Source organism: Mytilus californianus, unplaced genomic scaffold (genome assembly GCF_021869535.1).
Source record: "Mytilus californianus isolate M0D057914Y unplaced genomic scaffold, xbMytCali1.0.p SCAF_7, whole genome shotgun sequence".
Lineage (NCBI taxonomy): Eukaryota > Metazoa > Mollusca > Bivalvia > Mytilida > Mytilidae > Mytilus > Mytilus californianus.
Genome location: NW_026262723.1, coordinates 22,791,495 through 22,810,171, shown reverse-complemented (window position 1 = coordinate 22,810,171; position 18,677 = coordinate 22,791,495). Strand labels below are relative to the sequence as shown.

The window sequence follows — 18,677 nt, the reverse complement described above, 5'->3', positions numbered from 1 at the left end:
ATGAGGTCGAGGTCAGGTGAACCCCGTCTAACAGACATGTAGACATTGCAAGGAACCCATATACTGTGGATTCATTTATTTTCGTGGGTACCAATTTTCGTGGATTGAGGAAAACTTGCATATTCGTGGATATTCAATTTCGTGGTTTTTGCAAAGTCTGGATACATTCCTTTAGACAATTTGTAATTCGTTGAACATTTAAATTTGTGGTTCCCCTGTAACCACGAAATCCACGAAAATTAGTATCCAACGAATATGAATGAATCAACAGTACCAAAAATAGTTATCCTATTACTCATAATTAGTGAAAAATTCACATGACAAAAAAACGTAATTTTTTTTTCAAGCAGTCACTGAACCATGAAAATGAGGTCAAGGACAATGGACATATGACAGACGGAAACTTCATAACATAAGTTATCTGCACACAAGATATGAAGCATCCAGGTCTTCTACCTTCTGAAAAATAAAGCTTTATACAAATAGTTTACACTGCTGCTGCAGCCGGATAGTAATACCTATGTGTTGCATACTGCAACTTTCGTCGCAGGCAAGACAAAAAACAGTAATTTCCTTTAATTTTGTCATTTCTTAGCTTTTAGGTTTATGTAAAAAAATTGATTGGTCTTAAAAAGAAGCCATGTATCGCCTGTCATCACAAATAATATAAGTAGAAATAGCAAAGTCCATGTTTTAGAACAAGGAAAATAAAAAATTAAACAGATCAAAAGTTAAATAATAGGTGCATAGCTTAATGTCAAGTAGAAAAATCAATGCAAGTTTGGTTGAATTCTTTGAAGTATTTTTCAAAGTGTTGCCATTAACAAACTAATACAAGCAACAACCTGATTCGTGTTTTGGTAAGGGAATCCAAAAAAAAAAGTCACATATATCAAAAATTTAAATTACAGGTGCAAATATGTCAAATAAAAATAATCTATCCAAATTTGGTTGGATTCCGTGAAGCCAATTTTGAAGGAGAAGCATATTAATAAAGTGTGCTGCAGAAGACTATGACAGAAGTGATCCCTGTGCTTCTCCTAATCTAGATGCTGTGAGGAAGTAGGAGCAGAGATACAATACAAATGTGTTACTACAGCTCAACACTGTCAGGCAACATTAATTATAACAAATGACTGATACAAAATATAACAATTAGTTTTATTTGCCTTCAACAAAGTAAACATAATCAATATAATTGGAATGTTATCAATAGAAACTTTACAATATATTTATATTGCACTATCCCACACATATATTGTATGAATATAAAAATCCTTATAATACTTTATAAAACAATAAGAGGCTCCCAAGAGCTTGAATCGCTCACCTAGTAAATATATATTATTTATCTATATTGCAAAGAGTTATGTTTGCTTACTTGTAGATCTTGTTTAGTGACCTTTTTGTAGGTCTTGTGTTGATGATCATTTTTAGTGTTTACAGTTTGTACCTACCTATCAAAGTTAGTGAGATAAAAAACGTCATTTGATGGCAATAAATCCTATACCTAAAGTGACAGTCTATGTTGACTTGCTTTTAGATCTCATTTTGCTGTTTGTGCTAAAAGTCTCTTTCCAACTCCTTTAGGTTTTGACTAAAATGCAAGAAAATAGATAAAAATCATCATTCAGGGGAAATAACTTCTATAAGGAGTCAGTTGACAGTTTCGACCATGATCACTGATTTGTAGATCTTATAGTGCTGAACATTTTTGTTTATCCTGCTGTTTCTCTCTATCTGTTCTAGTTTGTGCAAAAACTGAAAAAATATAAAACAAAATCATCTTTCAAGGACAATAACTCATCTCAGGGTCATTTCATAATTTCAATTATGTTGACTCATATGTAGATCTTATTTTGCTGAACATTTTTGCTAATTTCTTTGCTTTCTATCTACGGTATCTTTGTTTCTGCCCCAAAAAATCATAAATTGTGTAATTCAGGGGCATTTACTACTAAATAGGAGTCAGTTGACAATTTCCGCCATATAGACTTATTTGATAATATTGTTTTGCTGAACACCTTTGCTATTCACAATTTCTCTCTATCTACATGATCTTTAATAGTCTCTGCAAAAAAAAAATCAGACAGTGATAAAAATTAGTCTTTCAAGTGCAATAACTCCATTTGACAATTTTTGCCATTTGACTTATTTGTAAATCTTATTGTTCTGTTGATTATTATTTAAAATTTCTCTCTATCTGTTACAGGTTTCAAGATAATTATCAAAGACCGTAAAAATTTGCATAAAATTTGCATTTCAAGTGCAATGACCAAAACGGGGTTGCCCAATTTTTTTTCAAAAATTCTTTTGGAGATAGACCTTTAACAGCTGATCAGTTCAATGCAGTCAGATTTACTCCTACTGTTAAACCAAGAACTTTGAAATATACTAAAAATTTACATTTCAGGGGCAACAACTCCCAAATGGGTTGTCTGATTTTTCTGAATATTAGGCAAAAGATATACCGTGAAATGTTAACCGTTTTAACCCTTGCGAGATTTGCTCCAACTGTTTAAGATATAATCCAAAATTGCATTTTACCCCTATGTTCTATTTTAAGCAGCAGCTGCCATGTTTGTTGATGGATCAAACCCCGGGATACAATTTATAAACTAGCTACCCCAAGGAACATTCAGGTAAAGTTTGGTATCATTTGGCCAAGTAGTTTCAGATAAGAAGACTTTTTTTTAATATCATTAATATCGTTATATGACAACAGACATATGGAAAACCAAGACAGATGCCAAGTAATGTCAAAAGTTACCATTGACTTTTAGGCCAGGTGAGCTAAATATAAAAAAAATTATATTTAATAAACAAGAGATTTCTCTTCAACAAACTCCTTGTTTACAAACAGAGACACAAAAGCATTATTTTAAATAGGAATCTGTAAAAAATAAGTAAACATTCTAAAAGTAATCCTAAAAATGAAAATAGCAGGCATTTTTCCAGAATAAGATGATACTTCTGTTTCAAACATAATTTTCTTTAGCAACCACTTTTATTTCAAACATAATTTTCTTTAGCAACCTGCAAAATGATTTGGTCGTGTTGTTTAGTTGCTGCTCAACGTTCAGTGGTAAATATTCCTTGCATATTCAGGACACATAATTGGATTACGGCACTGTGTGCAACACTAAACTTTTATCAACATTATAGAATTTTCTTTGACATTGCTTTCATATTAAATGCTTTTTATAATCGTTTTGGTTATTTTTTTTTTAGGATTTCTAGTAATAAAATCACATGGGAATCACAGGCGAAGTGCTTTTCTTATTTGATTTTACAAGTAAAAATGTTTAATAGCAAAATTTGTCTTTATTGTATGGCAACTAGATAAGTATTGGAGTTATTTGGAGTTTTTTTTTAGCCTGTAAAATCACATTATCATCACAAGGATTTATACAGCAGTCTACAAAGTAAAACTATCTTGCTAATACACAGTTAGAGTTCAGGCTATGTGTTATTTCTTGTAATGCAATTCTTTTTTTTACCACCACTCTGCATTCCCTTTAGGTAGATTAGTGGACTTTGAGATCATTTTCCCCTCTGGTTCATAAACCCATTTTTTTTCCTTCTTGCCTATTAACCTATTTGTTTTCCCTCTCTTTTCCATATAATCACCATGCCTTGTTCATCACATGATGCTAGTAAACTTTCATCACAGTTAAAACACACATCAAGGACGGGAGCTGAGTGTCCTAACAGTTTGTTTACACAAGGTTTACTTTCCTTACACACATCAAAGAAATACACACACATGTCTTCACTGCCAGAAACTGAAAAAATAATATCAACATGTACATACTTGATTTTAATTGCAGTAATTGATTAAGGAATCACATCAATATTCATAAATCTTTTCTGTAACAACTTAAATTCAAACAAAACAGGGCATAAATTACATTCAGGGCATCTCTTTTTAAAATTATGTCCAATGTTCATGTTTTAAATATAAAAATAAGGAGTTGTAGTATGATTGCCAATGAGACAATTATCCACCAAAGTTCAAATGAAGTGGATGTAAGGGTCATTATCAAAAAAACATGCAAAACTATGTTATTTGGTCTTTTCAAGTAAAAGACATGAAACTATATCAAAATGTATCAAAATAACTATTGCATATGAAAGATATGAATGTTTTGTGATACACTATACACAGTTTACAGTATGAAATGTTATAAAAACATTCTTAATTTTTTCTCAAACCCTTGGATATAGCCAGAATCAACTGTTATTTTTTACTATATATCCCTTCAGACCTGAAATAGGGCTATTATTCATATCATTTGTTATTAGAAATTATCACTTTTTATTGCATTTGATACATACAAACATTTTTTTAATGATTTGGAAGGTGTATGTTGGTTTTATAATAAAAAATTTAACCAAAAGGAAAAGTCTCATTTTTTAAGTCAATGGTGTAACCAAAAGACAAATTGGTAGGGTAAGAGTTATCTTTCTCAATATTTCAGCATTTACAATAGTTTCTCCCTTAGCAATGTTACCTGTAAGCATGTTATGCAAAAGAAAACAAACATTTATGTTGAAAATTTAGTAAAAAAATATTAAAAGTAAGTACAAGCTATATCGTAATTGAAAATAGTGTCCATGGTGTACCCTTATAAAAATCATTTTTTTTTTTTAAATTCCTGAACTTTGAATTATGAAATATATTGATTGTAGAAACATGCACCAGGAACACCATATAAAATAGGGGAATGGAGCCCTTATTTTGTAACTAAATCTTAAAATACACCTGAAAATCAATGGTGTTACTGTCAATGGTGAGACCATTTTAATAAAATAACACCATTGACCAGCTTAGTAACACCACTGAATATATTATGACAATCAGCATTTTTTGGTGTTTCTTTCATGTTTAACAAGAGAAACATCATATTATTTATAACAAACAATACTTATTTAACAATGTTTTAACAATATCATGTACAAATGTATTACATATACAAAGTTTTCAAAAAACTGGTGTATGCTGGTAACACCAATGACACTATTTAGTAACACTACTGACATTTTTAGTTATTGATATTATGTTATATAATTTGAGATTTTCAGCCTAAGAATTATTTTTTCTTCTTTTTCTTTTGCTCAGTGTTCTCTGTTTTGTGTTCAGTACTTAGTTTTGTGTTCAGTACTTAGTTTTGTGTTCAGTACTTAATAAAAGTAAAATTTGAAATGTGTTGTCAATGGTATAGCTAGAGGAATAATGTCAATAAGTAGTAATTTAAACCTTAACAACAAATTGGAACAGTTGTTTGATGTTTAACAATAATATTTAGTACCTAAATGCATGTTTTAAATTGGTAACACCATTGACACGATTCTATCAAAGGATGACCTAAAATTGTTAAAATTGAAGGAACCCTTTATTTTTCCCATTGCATATTTCTGAAAATAGTTGCTACCATACTATAGAATAGAGGGACACATTTAAATGTTTTAAACAATGACATCGTTTTTCCAAATATTACTTCATCGAAATTTGCATGTTTTTTTATAATGACCCGTAAGCAATTTAAAGTATGGTTGCCATTGCAACAAACATATCTTAACTAATTTGCATTGCTACTTTTTGACACACTCCACATGTTTAATTTAATTTATCCCAAATATGCTCTATTTGGAAAACAGATTGTTGTGGAAATCTTAATTTTCAGGAAAAGATTAATCAGGTTGATACAACTGAATCAATTTGTTTCAATGCACGATTTACGATTTTCAGTATCTTTATACAATTAAATTGACATGACCAGTTGAAAGAAAATAGGAATAAGGCAGTATCATTTGTAAAAAAAATGTGGAGTACATAAGGACACATTCTCTTTATCTGAATGACATAATTACTTAAGGGGTCTGATTGAATAATGCTGATGATGATTTGGTGTTTAACATCAAGTGGCAAACTTGTATGTGTGATTAGCAAACAAGCAGCAAATATCCATTTTCAAGATGACGTTTGACCCCTTTGTGGATCAAATCCTAGACATTTCATACTTGAAGCATGCTGCAAGAAACAACTGATAGATTTTCTCATTGATTTATGTTCACGTCTATTTTTGGTGTTGAAGGTTTTGTGTTGGTCTCAGAAGTTTCAACTGATGGCACAGCTAAAGACTGTCAAATAAAAGAAAGTTTTGACAATAAAACCTAAACCAATCACATTCCTATGAAAATCCCTGTACAGGACAAGAATTCAGTATATTGGTATTTCAAATTTTTTTTACTGACGTCTGGTGTATGCATGATATAGTAAAGTACTGACATATGATCCTTTAATGGGTGATACAGTTACTGACTAATGCCAAATATCTAAATAAGTGTGACTTACTAACACACGCCCCTTGTCGGAATGACATTAAGGGACAAAATGTGCTCCTTATAGAAGATCTCTTCTGTTTGACTGGAAATCTTTTCTTTAATTGCAATGCTCCATCTTCACTTATTATTCTGTAAATAAACAGAGAGTTTCAGAACTTATATCAAAAATGGCAGATCTGAGGAAAATATATAATACTTTAAATAAAGTATGCCTGTAAATCAGGCTTAATTAATTTCTTTTATAGCATCTTGTTTGATTGAATTTATACTCTTCATCTATATACCAGCAAACTATCCAATTACAATTCCAGCTATACATTATTGCTTTAAGGAATTATAGCATTTATAAAAACAAAACTATTTTACTGGTATTACCTACTAAAGTTTAATTTTCCAGTGTAAAAATTTAATCACAATGCAAATATTTCAGACATGAACGAATGCAACTAAATAAGAATTTATTAAAAGTAGACATATGGTTTTACAAGAACAGATAATATATAATGAAGGTTAATAATTAACAAGTTCTTACTTGAATAAACAGAGTGCATTAACACAACAATTAACTAGTAATGAAGGATCTCTTGCTTCACGACTAATCCATGACCTGGCTGATATACATGTCACTGGTAATCCTTCACATACTGTTATTCTGTAAACAGATATAAAAACTGAAGCAATTGGAAGTGAAGGTAAAACTATTAACATTGAGATATATCTCACTTGCTTTGCAGCAAATATGATGGTTTTATTTTTATTTATTATTATCTAAATGAAACGAGCTGCTCATATTTGCATTTGAAATATCAATGGTCAATCAGATGTAGTTCTTCACAAAAGCACCAGAGAGCATAGGATTCAAATTTTGTAGCTTCAAACCTCATTTCATAATTTCAACTTAAAAGAAGTAGATTTTCATTAAATCAATGAGTCATATTTCTACATACTAAAACAAATTTTTTTGATGTGACCAAACAGGGACATTGTACGCACACTGTACAAACCTTCTTGCTTTTATCAGTTTTCCACTGTTCACATCAATGGTAAAGGAGTGAATTGAGCCTTTGTCATCTCCTGTCCATAATATATGTCCTGTACTATCAAAGGCTAGAGCTAGAACTTTACCAGTCACTTTACTGGATCCTCCCTGTAAAATATAATATATGTAATGTGGCACCAAAAGCTGGTTCTAGAATTTTAGTATTCATTTTGCTGGAACATGGTGTATTTTTTTTAATGCCTCTAGCTATTAAAGACTTCTACATTAGGAAAATCAATAGTCTGACACTTCACTGTAATTTCTCTATAGAATAAATGTCAGACAAGAGCCAGAATGTCGACAGTCATTTTGGACCAAACATATGGAACATCATATAAATTCTTGAAGGGAAAAATAGGAACATTAAGCAGGGACTTTTCATTTTACTCCTTCCCAAATATAAAGTGTTAAAAGATCTCTCTATTAAATTAGATGAAAGATGTATATGTTAATCAGATAACTGCTGTTTTGGGGCTAAAATCTAAATTTAAACTTACATACCAAGCAAGAAATATTCGTAAGTTTTTTTAATTTATCTATCCATAACAACAGCAGGAGAGACACAAGAAGATTCTACCTTTCTGTTTTACTTCAGCATAGGTGGAAATAACTTTTATAAAAAAAATAATGATCCAGAAATCAAAACCCCCCAAAAAAACAAGACAAAATAAACTAATAATAAATTGTATAAAAATTTAATTTTTGCTTATCTTACCTTGTATCCTTTGCCGGTTGATATGTTTAAAACTTGAACAAAGCATTTACTATTCCCTGTCTGGTATTAGTTAAGGTTATTACATGTCATAGTCAATCAATCATTATAAAACAGTCTCTGTTCAAGTTTTGTCAAATTCCATAAAGGTTAGACAAAATTAGTCGAAGTTCTAAAATCTTTTAACTAAAGACTCTACCTAAATGTTAACAGCAAAAAATGAGTCCAATTATATTGATTGATTGATTCTTGCTTGTTTTACACTACCAGGAAAACAAAAACAATAAAGCTATAGATAATACTTAATGATTTAAAAATTCCCGAAAGGATACAACAAACATGTTATTATTTAACGGATGGAAGACACATGACATGAGTTCTGCTGCCATACTGTCCTCTATCACCCTCATACACTTCCCTGCGGCTATATCCCATACTCTGGCTGTGGCATCTAGTGATACTGAGAGAATTACATCATTGGAAAGGGAAAACACAAAATCTGAAATTGATAAGAGTAATTTCATGAATACTAGCTGATGATACAGAGAAAATAACACTATTGTATAGCGAAAATATAAAGTTCTAAATATTCAGAAGGTTTAAAAAACAAAAATAGCACTTAATAAATTGGGGTATTTTTTTAAGTCCAAAGTACTTTCTGGATTTACCTCCATCATGAAAATCAGTTGATGTTGGTCAGAGTATTTTTAATTCTCGGAAGGTAAACTGTCTGTCCCATTGAATATTTACGACAGCTTTTGTTCTCTGCGGAGTTCTTTCATTGGGAACTTAAAGCTTCATATTGTAACTCACAGCTGATATTTTACCTAATCAATTTTCAGAAAACCTGATAATCAGTACATATATGTATGCAAAGCTTTCCTTAATGGGGCTTTGATTGGAATAACTTAATGTTTTTGTTTATGTACCTGTAACCCCAGCAGCATGACCTCTCAACATACAGATTACAGTGGCTGGATCTGGTATAACCTGACATATTGACAGAGTACCATCCAATGAGGCACAGGCCAATCTGGTTTTATCATCATGTCCAAATTTTACATTAGTAACTACAAAAGAAGAGATTTAGAAATACAACAATTAAAATATATCAGTATTCAGGAATAAAACTACCAGAATTTTTAGGGCATTTCCCGAAATAAATACCTGGAAGGGTCAAAACTCTATTGCTGGGGCAAGTGCTCCACATCATTCTCAGTTTCAATGATTTTTATGTATTATAGAAATCAAGTAAACAAACAATGTCCATTCCTATCATATTAAATACCTAAAAACCTTTAAACAATAACATAAAAAGGGAAGGAATTCATCATCCAATCATATCCAGTTTTAATTATCTCTTAAATGAGAGTACGGAGTAAAACATTGAGTTAATAATAATTCTCTTTCACTGAAAGTACCTGCTGCTGTGTGTTGATCAAATATATGATGCATTCCTGCAAAGGCATAATTCTCTGAGACGGTCTTCCCTCCTGCCATTGCCCTGAAAAACATATATATTTTCTTTGTTAATTTTCTTAATGAATAAGCAAACAACAAACAGTTATTAAATTTACCTAAATCCTATAATAATACTTGAAATGATAACTGTTGATTATCAAATAACAAGGTCCTTCTTCTGTGGATTCATTTAATTTTTTGGGAACAAATTTTCGTTGACTGAGGAAAAATTGTGTATTTGTAAATATTTGAATTGGGGGATTTGCCAAAGGGGCATACAAGCCTCTAGAAAATTGCTACTTTGTTGAAATTTTAAAATTGTTATTTCCCTTTTAATTAACTAATTCATCCACAAAAATTGTTATCATACAGTATAGGTTTTAATACTTGACACAATGCTTAATGATCAAATCAAAACCCGAACAAAGTTATGATAATTATACCTGCTTGCTTCAGCTTCATCTGTGGGAACAACTTCTATACTGTCAAACACACGTTTCATTGGTCCTTCAAAGATATGCTTCAGTGATCCACTGCTCAAGTTCCTACGATGTTTCTTACTATCACTTAGATTAAGCTTGTCAAAATTCTATAAAAAAAAAATTACCATATTTAAGGAATGCTTAAAATTTAATGTGAATGATAAACTTTCTTCATCCAAAGGAGATTGGTAAGCATGAAATTAAAAGAATTAACATTAGCAAGGCATTGATAAATCATTATCTTAATAAGTTAATAAAACAGAATATTATTTTTGGTTTGATCAGGGTAAACGCTACAATATGATATAATCAACTAAACATGATTATTTTCTAACTCCAAGCAAACTGGTATATATATGGAATTAAAAGAATCAACACTAGACAACAGTAATACCATATATGGATTTGCCATAAAAATATTCTACTAACTTCATGGAATGAAAAAAAAAATTCATCACTGGTCATTGTTTGGTGAATGTTACACTCAACCAATGAGGAAGCACACCCATTGTATTAATTAAATAACTAAAGAAATAGCTAACTTCTATGTCATTTGGTCACTGGTAGAGAGTTGTCTCATTGGCATCCACATCTTCTTATTTTTATATTAACAGAGTTAACAGACTGAAAATGACAAAATAATTCAATCGCCTCAAGTTCTGTTTGATGGTATTAGAAAACAGAGACCCTAATTGGATTCTTAATCCTATTACAATGTATTGCAGGCTAAATGCCTATCTGGCTACATGTTTAATTTTAATACAATAAAGTATTGTGACTAACAAGACCTTAAATAATTACATACTGGTAAATCTAAGCCACTCCTTCCTCCACTTCTTAAACTTATAGACCGACTTCTTATACTTCTAAAAAATATAAAACAATTGTTATATAGCTTTAGGTTTACTGGGTAAATATAAAACAATTGTTATATAGCTTTAGGTTTACTGGGTAAATATAAAACAATTGTTATATAGCTTTAGGTTTGCTGGGTAAATATATCAATAACAAACAAATATAAGTTTGTCTGTCCTAATCACTCAAACTTTTAGGAAGAAGGCACATACTGAAGGCCTGTTGTGTTGTTTATTATGACGCAGTATGTTTGAGTCAAACAGTCCTTGTGTAATTTTGCAACTTTACTATATTTACAGTCATTTCACAGGTGTATAACCTGCTTCATAGAACTGTTTTATACCAAAATAGCTAAGATTTATTGAAGTACATAGATCTACCATTAAATTTTGAGAAATCTTTTACAATAAAATTATATTTGAGTTGAGGGCAGATTTTGCTCTAGACTATTACTCATTTTACTATCTCATTTGACCATGAACAGATCTATATAAAAGACTGTAGAAGTTTTATTCTAGATTATTTCAACATATTTTTTTGCGTGACAAAGTCAGAAATGTCATATTTGTTGCTGTCTCCTGACGTCTTCCATCTGTTTAGAAATTTATTGTTATTTCATATTTACAGATTTTATTGTTAAATTTTCTCACAATTTTGGCTTTTTTTAGAACTTATGTTGTTCTATTGCTTGTTCATATTTAAAGGCTTTTTTGAGACCTCTAGTTGTTTTGTTGTAAGAAAGATTGACTATAAAATACTTTATTTTCCCTGAGATTTAATTTTGCAGTTTCGATGTACAAACTGGTTTGAGAGGGTTTATTTGCATTTTTCTTGCTCCAGACTCCTGACTCTTTTTTTCCATGCAGAAGAATTTTATGCCAGGGAATACTTTTGCGATTATATCTTATTTATGAAATAAGTAAAGATTTACCTTTTGGGAAAATTATAAACATAAAGCTCTCTCTCCAGATTCTGTTTAAATTTCATTCATTACTGCATCACTTAATTAAACACTGATAAAACCTACCCTCCATCTGAGAAAGCTGGACTACCATATCTAGCATTCAGTAACTGAGCCCTAATATGAAGGTGATCTTTCCTGACTGAGGGGTCTTTCTGAAATTAATAAAAACAATAATGCACTTTGGTGTTTCAAACTTATCATTAAGTATGTTATTATCATCTTCAATAACAAGTAAGTCAAGTTGACATTATTATGAATAAATACATGTAGTAGTCTCTTGGATGGAGAGTTGTCTCATTGGCACTCATACCACATCTTCTTATATCTTAAGTATCTATCCAATAGACCACTTTCGAGTTCATTGCATTTCCGTCAAAAACTTTGGTTTTAGTGAACTGCATTCGTGCATTTAGGGGCATCGTCACTTCCTTTCCATGTTGAGCGAACAGTTAAAAAAATATGACGTTATATTGCATAAATTATTAGGCAAATTAAATTCTTATACTTGATAATCAGCACTGCCCTCATTACAGAATTGTGATCAAGTACCTACGGAACGAACATTATTTCTAGATTGGCCTTTCACAATGATCATCGTGAAGATGCTTAATAAACTTTATTAGTGCAGGAATACATGCGGTCCCCTTTATCTGGTAAATGTCGTCATAAAGGCGGGGATAACTGACAAACTTTTCAGGTGAAGGACATAACTCGAAAGTGGTCTATTCATTCGCAAAATACTTGTACTTCTGACTGTTACAAGTATGAGCTTTACACACGTTATGGACAACAGTTTATCAATGTAGATCTATAGTGACCTTTGAAAGTCATTTTCGGTTGTTTAGTGTTGTCAGATTGCTGCCTAATTAAATGCATTACCCATGGATCTGCTTTATATTAATCTTTATCACAATGAAAAAATATTTCAAAGATGCAAACTTTTATTGTTTGTAGAAAATTCATTGATCTGATCAATCTTAAATTTGTGGAATAGAAACTACATGACTTTAATTATATTTTCTCTACATCACAGAACTCACTCCTGACTTGGCACACTCCCTTAATAACTGACTTCTTCTTCTTATATACAAAGTTCCTGTAAAAGAAATAACAGCAATGCACAAAGTGGAAATATCATCAACATATATAATGTTAAGAGAGATTTGTTTACTGTTAATGAAGTTAGGGATGCTCAATTCAAGGGTCATCTCCCCCCTCTAAAATAAGCTGAAAAGTATGTCTAAAAGTTATAAATACATATATGAGGGTAGGAATGCCCTTTATCGTCAAGCGTCAAACGTCCGTTTTTTCACTACCGTTAACGTCAAACAGTCAGGGATATAACTCTATAGGGTTATTACAGAAAATAACTTGCATGTGTTATTACAGATACTTTTATGAGTTGTCTACTCTTTAATTCTTAAATTTACTAAATCATTAATAACATATGTTTGTTATTTGTAAAATAAATCATAAATATTTTTATTTTTAGTTGGCTCTAGGGAACTCTTGAAACTTTGCGCAGAAACTAAATGCATAGCCTTGAAAACTAACTATTAATTTAGATTAATACATTTTTCATTAACCAAGGTAAATCAATGAGACAAGGCTTTTAAGTGATTAACTTAGCTGTAATAACAAGGCTTAGTTATTAAAGGCATGTAACTTATTAAATGAGAGACTTGAGAATTACTGGGAAGCTTGCGCAGAACCTCATTACATGCTCTGATCATTACTTCTTACAATAAATTAAAATACATTGTAATTGAGCATGATCTATGTCTGAGCAAATGCTTTGAAGTGATGTAGAGAAGCTATAATAACACCCTTTAGTTATTACAGGCATATTTGTTCTGTAATAACATAGGTGTGATATGCATGATTGGCAAACTATGAACTGTTATATATTTCTATAGTTAGTTATCAAAGTTCTTTGATTTTTTTGTCCACAATAACAAGTGTATGTTATTTTTCTCTAATAACCCTATAGAGTTAAATCCTTGACTATCAAATGAGCCTAAATTTTTTATTGTCATTCGTCAAATCTCATTTTGTAGCTACCGTTAGCGTCAAATGGAGTTAAATATTTATCGTTAACGTTATTCTTACAAATATTTTACCGTCATTCGTCATGAGGGGTACCCCATTCCTACCCTCATATATCATTATTACTGTAAATGTAAATGTAATAGAAAAATCAATAACAAAAATAACAATGACAGTTTTTCATATAACTACAAACTTATTACTAGAAGACAACTTCAAAATTAGAGAGACCTAGAATCATTGGATAAGGGAGCTACCATTTGATTTTTATGGAGGGGGCGGGGGGGCTAGGATAAAATTTGAAAAAAATACCCAGGACAGGAGTTTTGAGTTAAAAAAAGGCAGGATGAGAAACTTTGCCAAAAAAAAGGCAGGACAGAGATTACAACTAAAAAAAAAAAGCAGGACAAAATTTTTCATCCTAGCCCCATAAAAATCAAATGGCAGCTCCCTAAATAGGCAAAGGACTGATAAATTAGTTTTAACTTTAGAAAGTGCTATGTTATGGCAATTCACCTTGGCAGGTCCTAGTTGACACACTGTTATATTCTATAAGTCTGAGTTATCATGTCTCAGGGTTCTCACTAAGGATTTTTGAAGGCGAGTCCAGGGACTCATCATTTTTAGCCATGGTGAGTCCAACAGTAAGAAGAAGATATTTTATTGCAATATGATTTATCATTTTAGTCTCCATGACCTAACAGAGCAATGAAATGACATTAAATTCAGACTATTTTTATACTTTTGCTATAAAATGAAGATATGTATGTTAATTTTATACAAAATATTTTAATCTTCATGCATCTTTGGACAGATTTTCATGAGTCCAGGACTCATGGACTCACCTTAGTGAGAACCCTGATGTCTATAACAAGTTATGGAAAATATGTTTTACATGTAAGGTGTAATCTTTAGTGATAATTTTAAAAGGTAATATCATTTTAAAAATCTGCAACAAAGCAAACAATACATTTGGAATTTTTTAGAGGGAAACTCATAAATCAACAAAAAATGTCTGCCTACAACTCAATTCTGGATACTCCTACACCTTATGGAACTATAGAGACCATTAAAGGAAAGGTGACTAGGTTTGTGACCTACACATGTATAGGCTTACAAATAGTTTCACCATTAAGATGAAGGACCTTGGTTTGTAACCTCTGGATGAAGGGCTAGAACAGCCCCTTGAATTACTGTACAAAAAAGTGAATAACCTATATATATATATAGCTAGCAGCCATCACCACTGAATACCATATCATGATTGTAAAAACATACTGTCAAGAACTTGTACAACACAACTGAAAATTTTACCAGCAAGTACTGATATTTACAAACATTGACAGCACCCTTTTACATAAATAATCATCCATTGATACACAGATACTAAGATATCAGTCCTTCCTACTGCGACTACTACACATTGTACATGCAATGCATGTGTCATAGTAGTGTCAGCTTCCTAAAAATATAGTATATGCCAAAACACATAATTAACAGCGCCTGGTGATGTTTCATAGCCTGACCGACTTCATTACTATATTTCCTAGTGTCAGCTTCCTACTTTATACATGATAAAAATAGTTGACAAGATACATGTACATGTATTCAGAAAAAATTGGTCTGTCTATAAGAATCCATGACAAATCGCCCCACTGGCAAATCGCCCCACACATAATCGCCCCACTTTTTCACCAACTCGCCCCACTTTCTTAAAAATCGCCCCACTTTTGTTTACCAACTCGCCCCACTTATGAAAAGGATAAAATCCCATTGAAAATAGGTTGGATATATTGCTCCATTTATGAAAAGGGAAAAAAATCACGTGATATAAAGTCAGCCAACTCGCCCCACTTGTGAAAAATAGATAAATCCTGATGAATTTAGTGATGCCAACTCGACACACTTATGAAAAATAGAAAATACCTGATGAATCAAGTTGAGTCATACCAACTCAATGTCAATAATAATGATTTAGTAAATTTTCGTTTTTTTGTATTCTGTGTATAAGATTTTTTCAGTTAAGGTAGATGGGGTGTCTAAATTATAATCCATAGAATTTTTTAATAATTTGCCAAAATGTAGTTTATATCATGCTTTTTAAAAAATAATAATAAAAAGAATGGGTCACGGGGCTTATTTTCACGCTACAGGTTGTGCAAAATTGACAGATTTTGTATAGATTATGCATGGAAAAACCAATTTTCTGCCATAAAACGAAAACTATACCATAGAATTTTGAGATAAAATATGAGAAGATAGCTCTACTAGTATGCTTTCAGATAAGGAAAAGAAAGAATGGGGTCACGGGACCCGTTTTCTTGCTACATAATAAAATAGGTAAATTCCTAACACATTCTATTGTAAATGTAACTTTATCTGAATTATCTGCCCTTACATTGAGTTGCCTCCCCTTATGTGGCAAAGTTGGAAAAAATAGAATCAAACAAAAGTATTCTTTTTTTTATAAAATACAACCATAAATATGATAAAATAGATCATTTTCTATATTGAAATGAAAATTCTTACACATGAATTACCTACTACTCTCAAAATTTGCACCTTTTATTAAAGATCTAGACCGATTGTTTTCTGGTATTTCAGAATCCAAGATGGAGGAAGACACCCTATCTACCTTAAGTGGAGCGAGTTGGCAGACCTGAAATTATATATTCATCTATAAGTTTACATTATTTCATTAAGTGGGGCGAGTTGGCAGGAGAAAAATTAACGGGATTTGGGATTTAACCCTTTTCACAAGTGGGGCGATTTTTTTTTGAAAGTGGGGCGAGTTGGTAAACCACTTTGGGGCGATTTTTTAAAAGTGGGGCGAGTTGGTGAAAAAATGGGGCGATTTGGTGTGGGGCGATTTGCCAGTGGGGCGATTTGTCCTGCTTCCGTCTATAATGTCAATCCAGACAAAGTATTAAAAGAAAGTTTGGACTTTTTAATGATTATAAATGATTAAATGTTATGATTGCTTCCCTTCATTAGTACATACTTAGAAACCAATAAGCACTTGAGCTAAGTATGTTACCTGACCTAGGTACTAGTTCACATCCAATCATGGACAATATCATCATTCATGAAAGAGGCGTCTACAAACTCTTAAAGGGACTCCGACCATTCAAAGTGACAGGCCCCAATGAAGTTCCAGCTAATATCCTTAAACAGGCAGCAGAATCACTAGCTCCTTATCTTACCCAGATGTTTCAGCTTTCCCTGGACCAGGGTAAGATACCAGATGAATGGCGCAAAGCGAACATCGTGCCAATCTACAAGAAAGGAGAGAAACACCAACCCTCAAATTACAGGCCTGTCTCATTGACATCTATATCATGCAAACTGTTAGAACATGTTATACACAGCAAAGTAATGGATCACTTTGATCGGCACCACATTCTATGTGACGAGCAACATGGATTCAGAAGTCGTCGATCCTGTGAGACAATGTATGATCTCCAGTTACAAAAGTTTCTATGTCTATAAAATTAAATCAAAGTATCAATCAGTAAAGTAAATTTAAATTACCCCAATCGTAAACAAAAGACAGATGCAGGTCTACAAAAAAATGTCAAGCTTTAAATTGTTTCCATGGGCACCGATTCTCCTAGTTGTCTTTTTTCTTAGACACTCATTTAATTATTATATGGTCAAAACTCTCCTTCAATACTTTGTCTGAGTTGGCATTATAGACGGTTACAGTTGACTTAATCTGTTAATAGAAGTTCCGTGTTGACTTATTGACGGTCCGAGTTGTCTGCGGACAAACTCATAGTTGCCTTGCACTCATAAGAAACAATGTTTAATGTCAAAGAAAGCTATCAGTCTGGCAATAGATGTGTGCAACTTACTGAACTGAGGGTTGTTAGGAGTTCTATAAGCATTAAATTTTGCATCTAAGGCAAGTGCTTGTTGCCAAACTGCTGCCATCCTGGCATTTTTTTTAACCGGAAGTATACGTAAAATATATAATATCCGGATCGATTCTGGTTTTATGGGAATGGCTTTTGTTACGAAGCTTTGAGACTTTCTAAATTATGCTATTTCCACGAAAGTTATTTGATCCATTTGATTTCCTTTGCATTATGGAAAGTCCACAACAGAGTCGTGATCCAAGCCTACAAACATAATAAAAAGTAATAAAGTAAATCTATATTTAGATTATGACAGTAGATCTAGAGTCAATATTTGGGGGGGGGGGGTCATATTTATATTGTAAGATATGGCTTTAATAATTACTAACTCCTTGGTAGAGTATTTTTGAATGAAATCAAATTAAGACCATGAAATTGAATGTCAAATTATATTAAACAATCATGAATGTGGGCCATGTGTTTACAAAGCAAATCTAGAATAGATTGTGACTATTAATTATTTAAGGAAGTATGAAACTATTTGATCACCTTTGGTTGCAAGTGCATGCATGAGCACACTTGATAAGTCCTAATTTTTAATGAAATGGGATTTTAATCTAGAAATTCATATCTTGTGTTAGATTTTTTAGTTTAATGACATAATCTCATCCAAATATTTTTTTTAATAATAATTGATTAAAAAAATTCAAAACTTTGCTTAATAAGGGGATGTAACTCAGATAATTCAGTTTTTGTTAAATAATGTACAGTACATAAATTTATTAATGACCATGCAGACCACAGTTTTTATTTTTATTTCCCGAAAACATTTTAAAAGAGCTATATTCTCATATTTTTAATAAAAATTAATCATTTGGTTTACATTCTATTCACATATTTCGTGTTTGTTTAA

General features: G+C 31.6%; 1 protein-coding gene across 2 annotated transcripts; it reads right to left on the bottom strand.

Moving 5' to 3' along the window:
• Positions 1-1,142: 1,142 nt before the first annotated feature.
• Positions 1,143-17,849, bottom strand: LOC127707909 (WD repeat-containing protein 13-like). Of its 2 annotated transcripts, none has more exons than XM_052212670.1 (13): positions 17,762-17,849; positions 12,902-12,957; positions 11,925-12,013; positions 10,848-10,908; positions 10,004-10,149; positions 9,521-9,603; positions 9,029-9,169; positions 8,432-8,598; positions 8,103-8,162; positions 7,353-7,495; positions 6,881-7,000; positions 6,359-6,477; positions 1,143-3,785 (listed from the first exon to the last, which is right to left on the bottom strand). In XM_052212670.1, exons 1-13 carry the CDS (start codon positions 17,838-17,840, stop codon positions 3,592-3,594), a joined length of 1,458 nt encoding a protein of 485 aa, XP_052068630.1. In that variant the 5' UTR covers positions 17,841-17,849; the 3' UTR covers positions 1,143-3,591. The 2 variants fall into 2 exon arrangements, with proteins under 2 accessions (XP_052068630.1, XP_052068631.1); XM_052212671.1 differs by lacking the exon at positions 17,762-17,849 and adding an exon at positions 16,945-17,164.
• Positions 17,850-18,677: the final 828 nt, after the last annotated feature.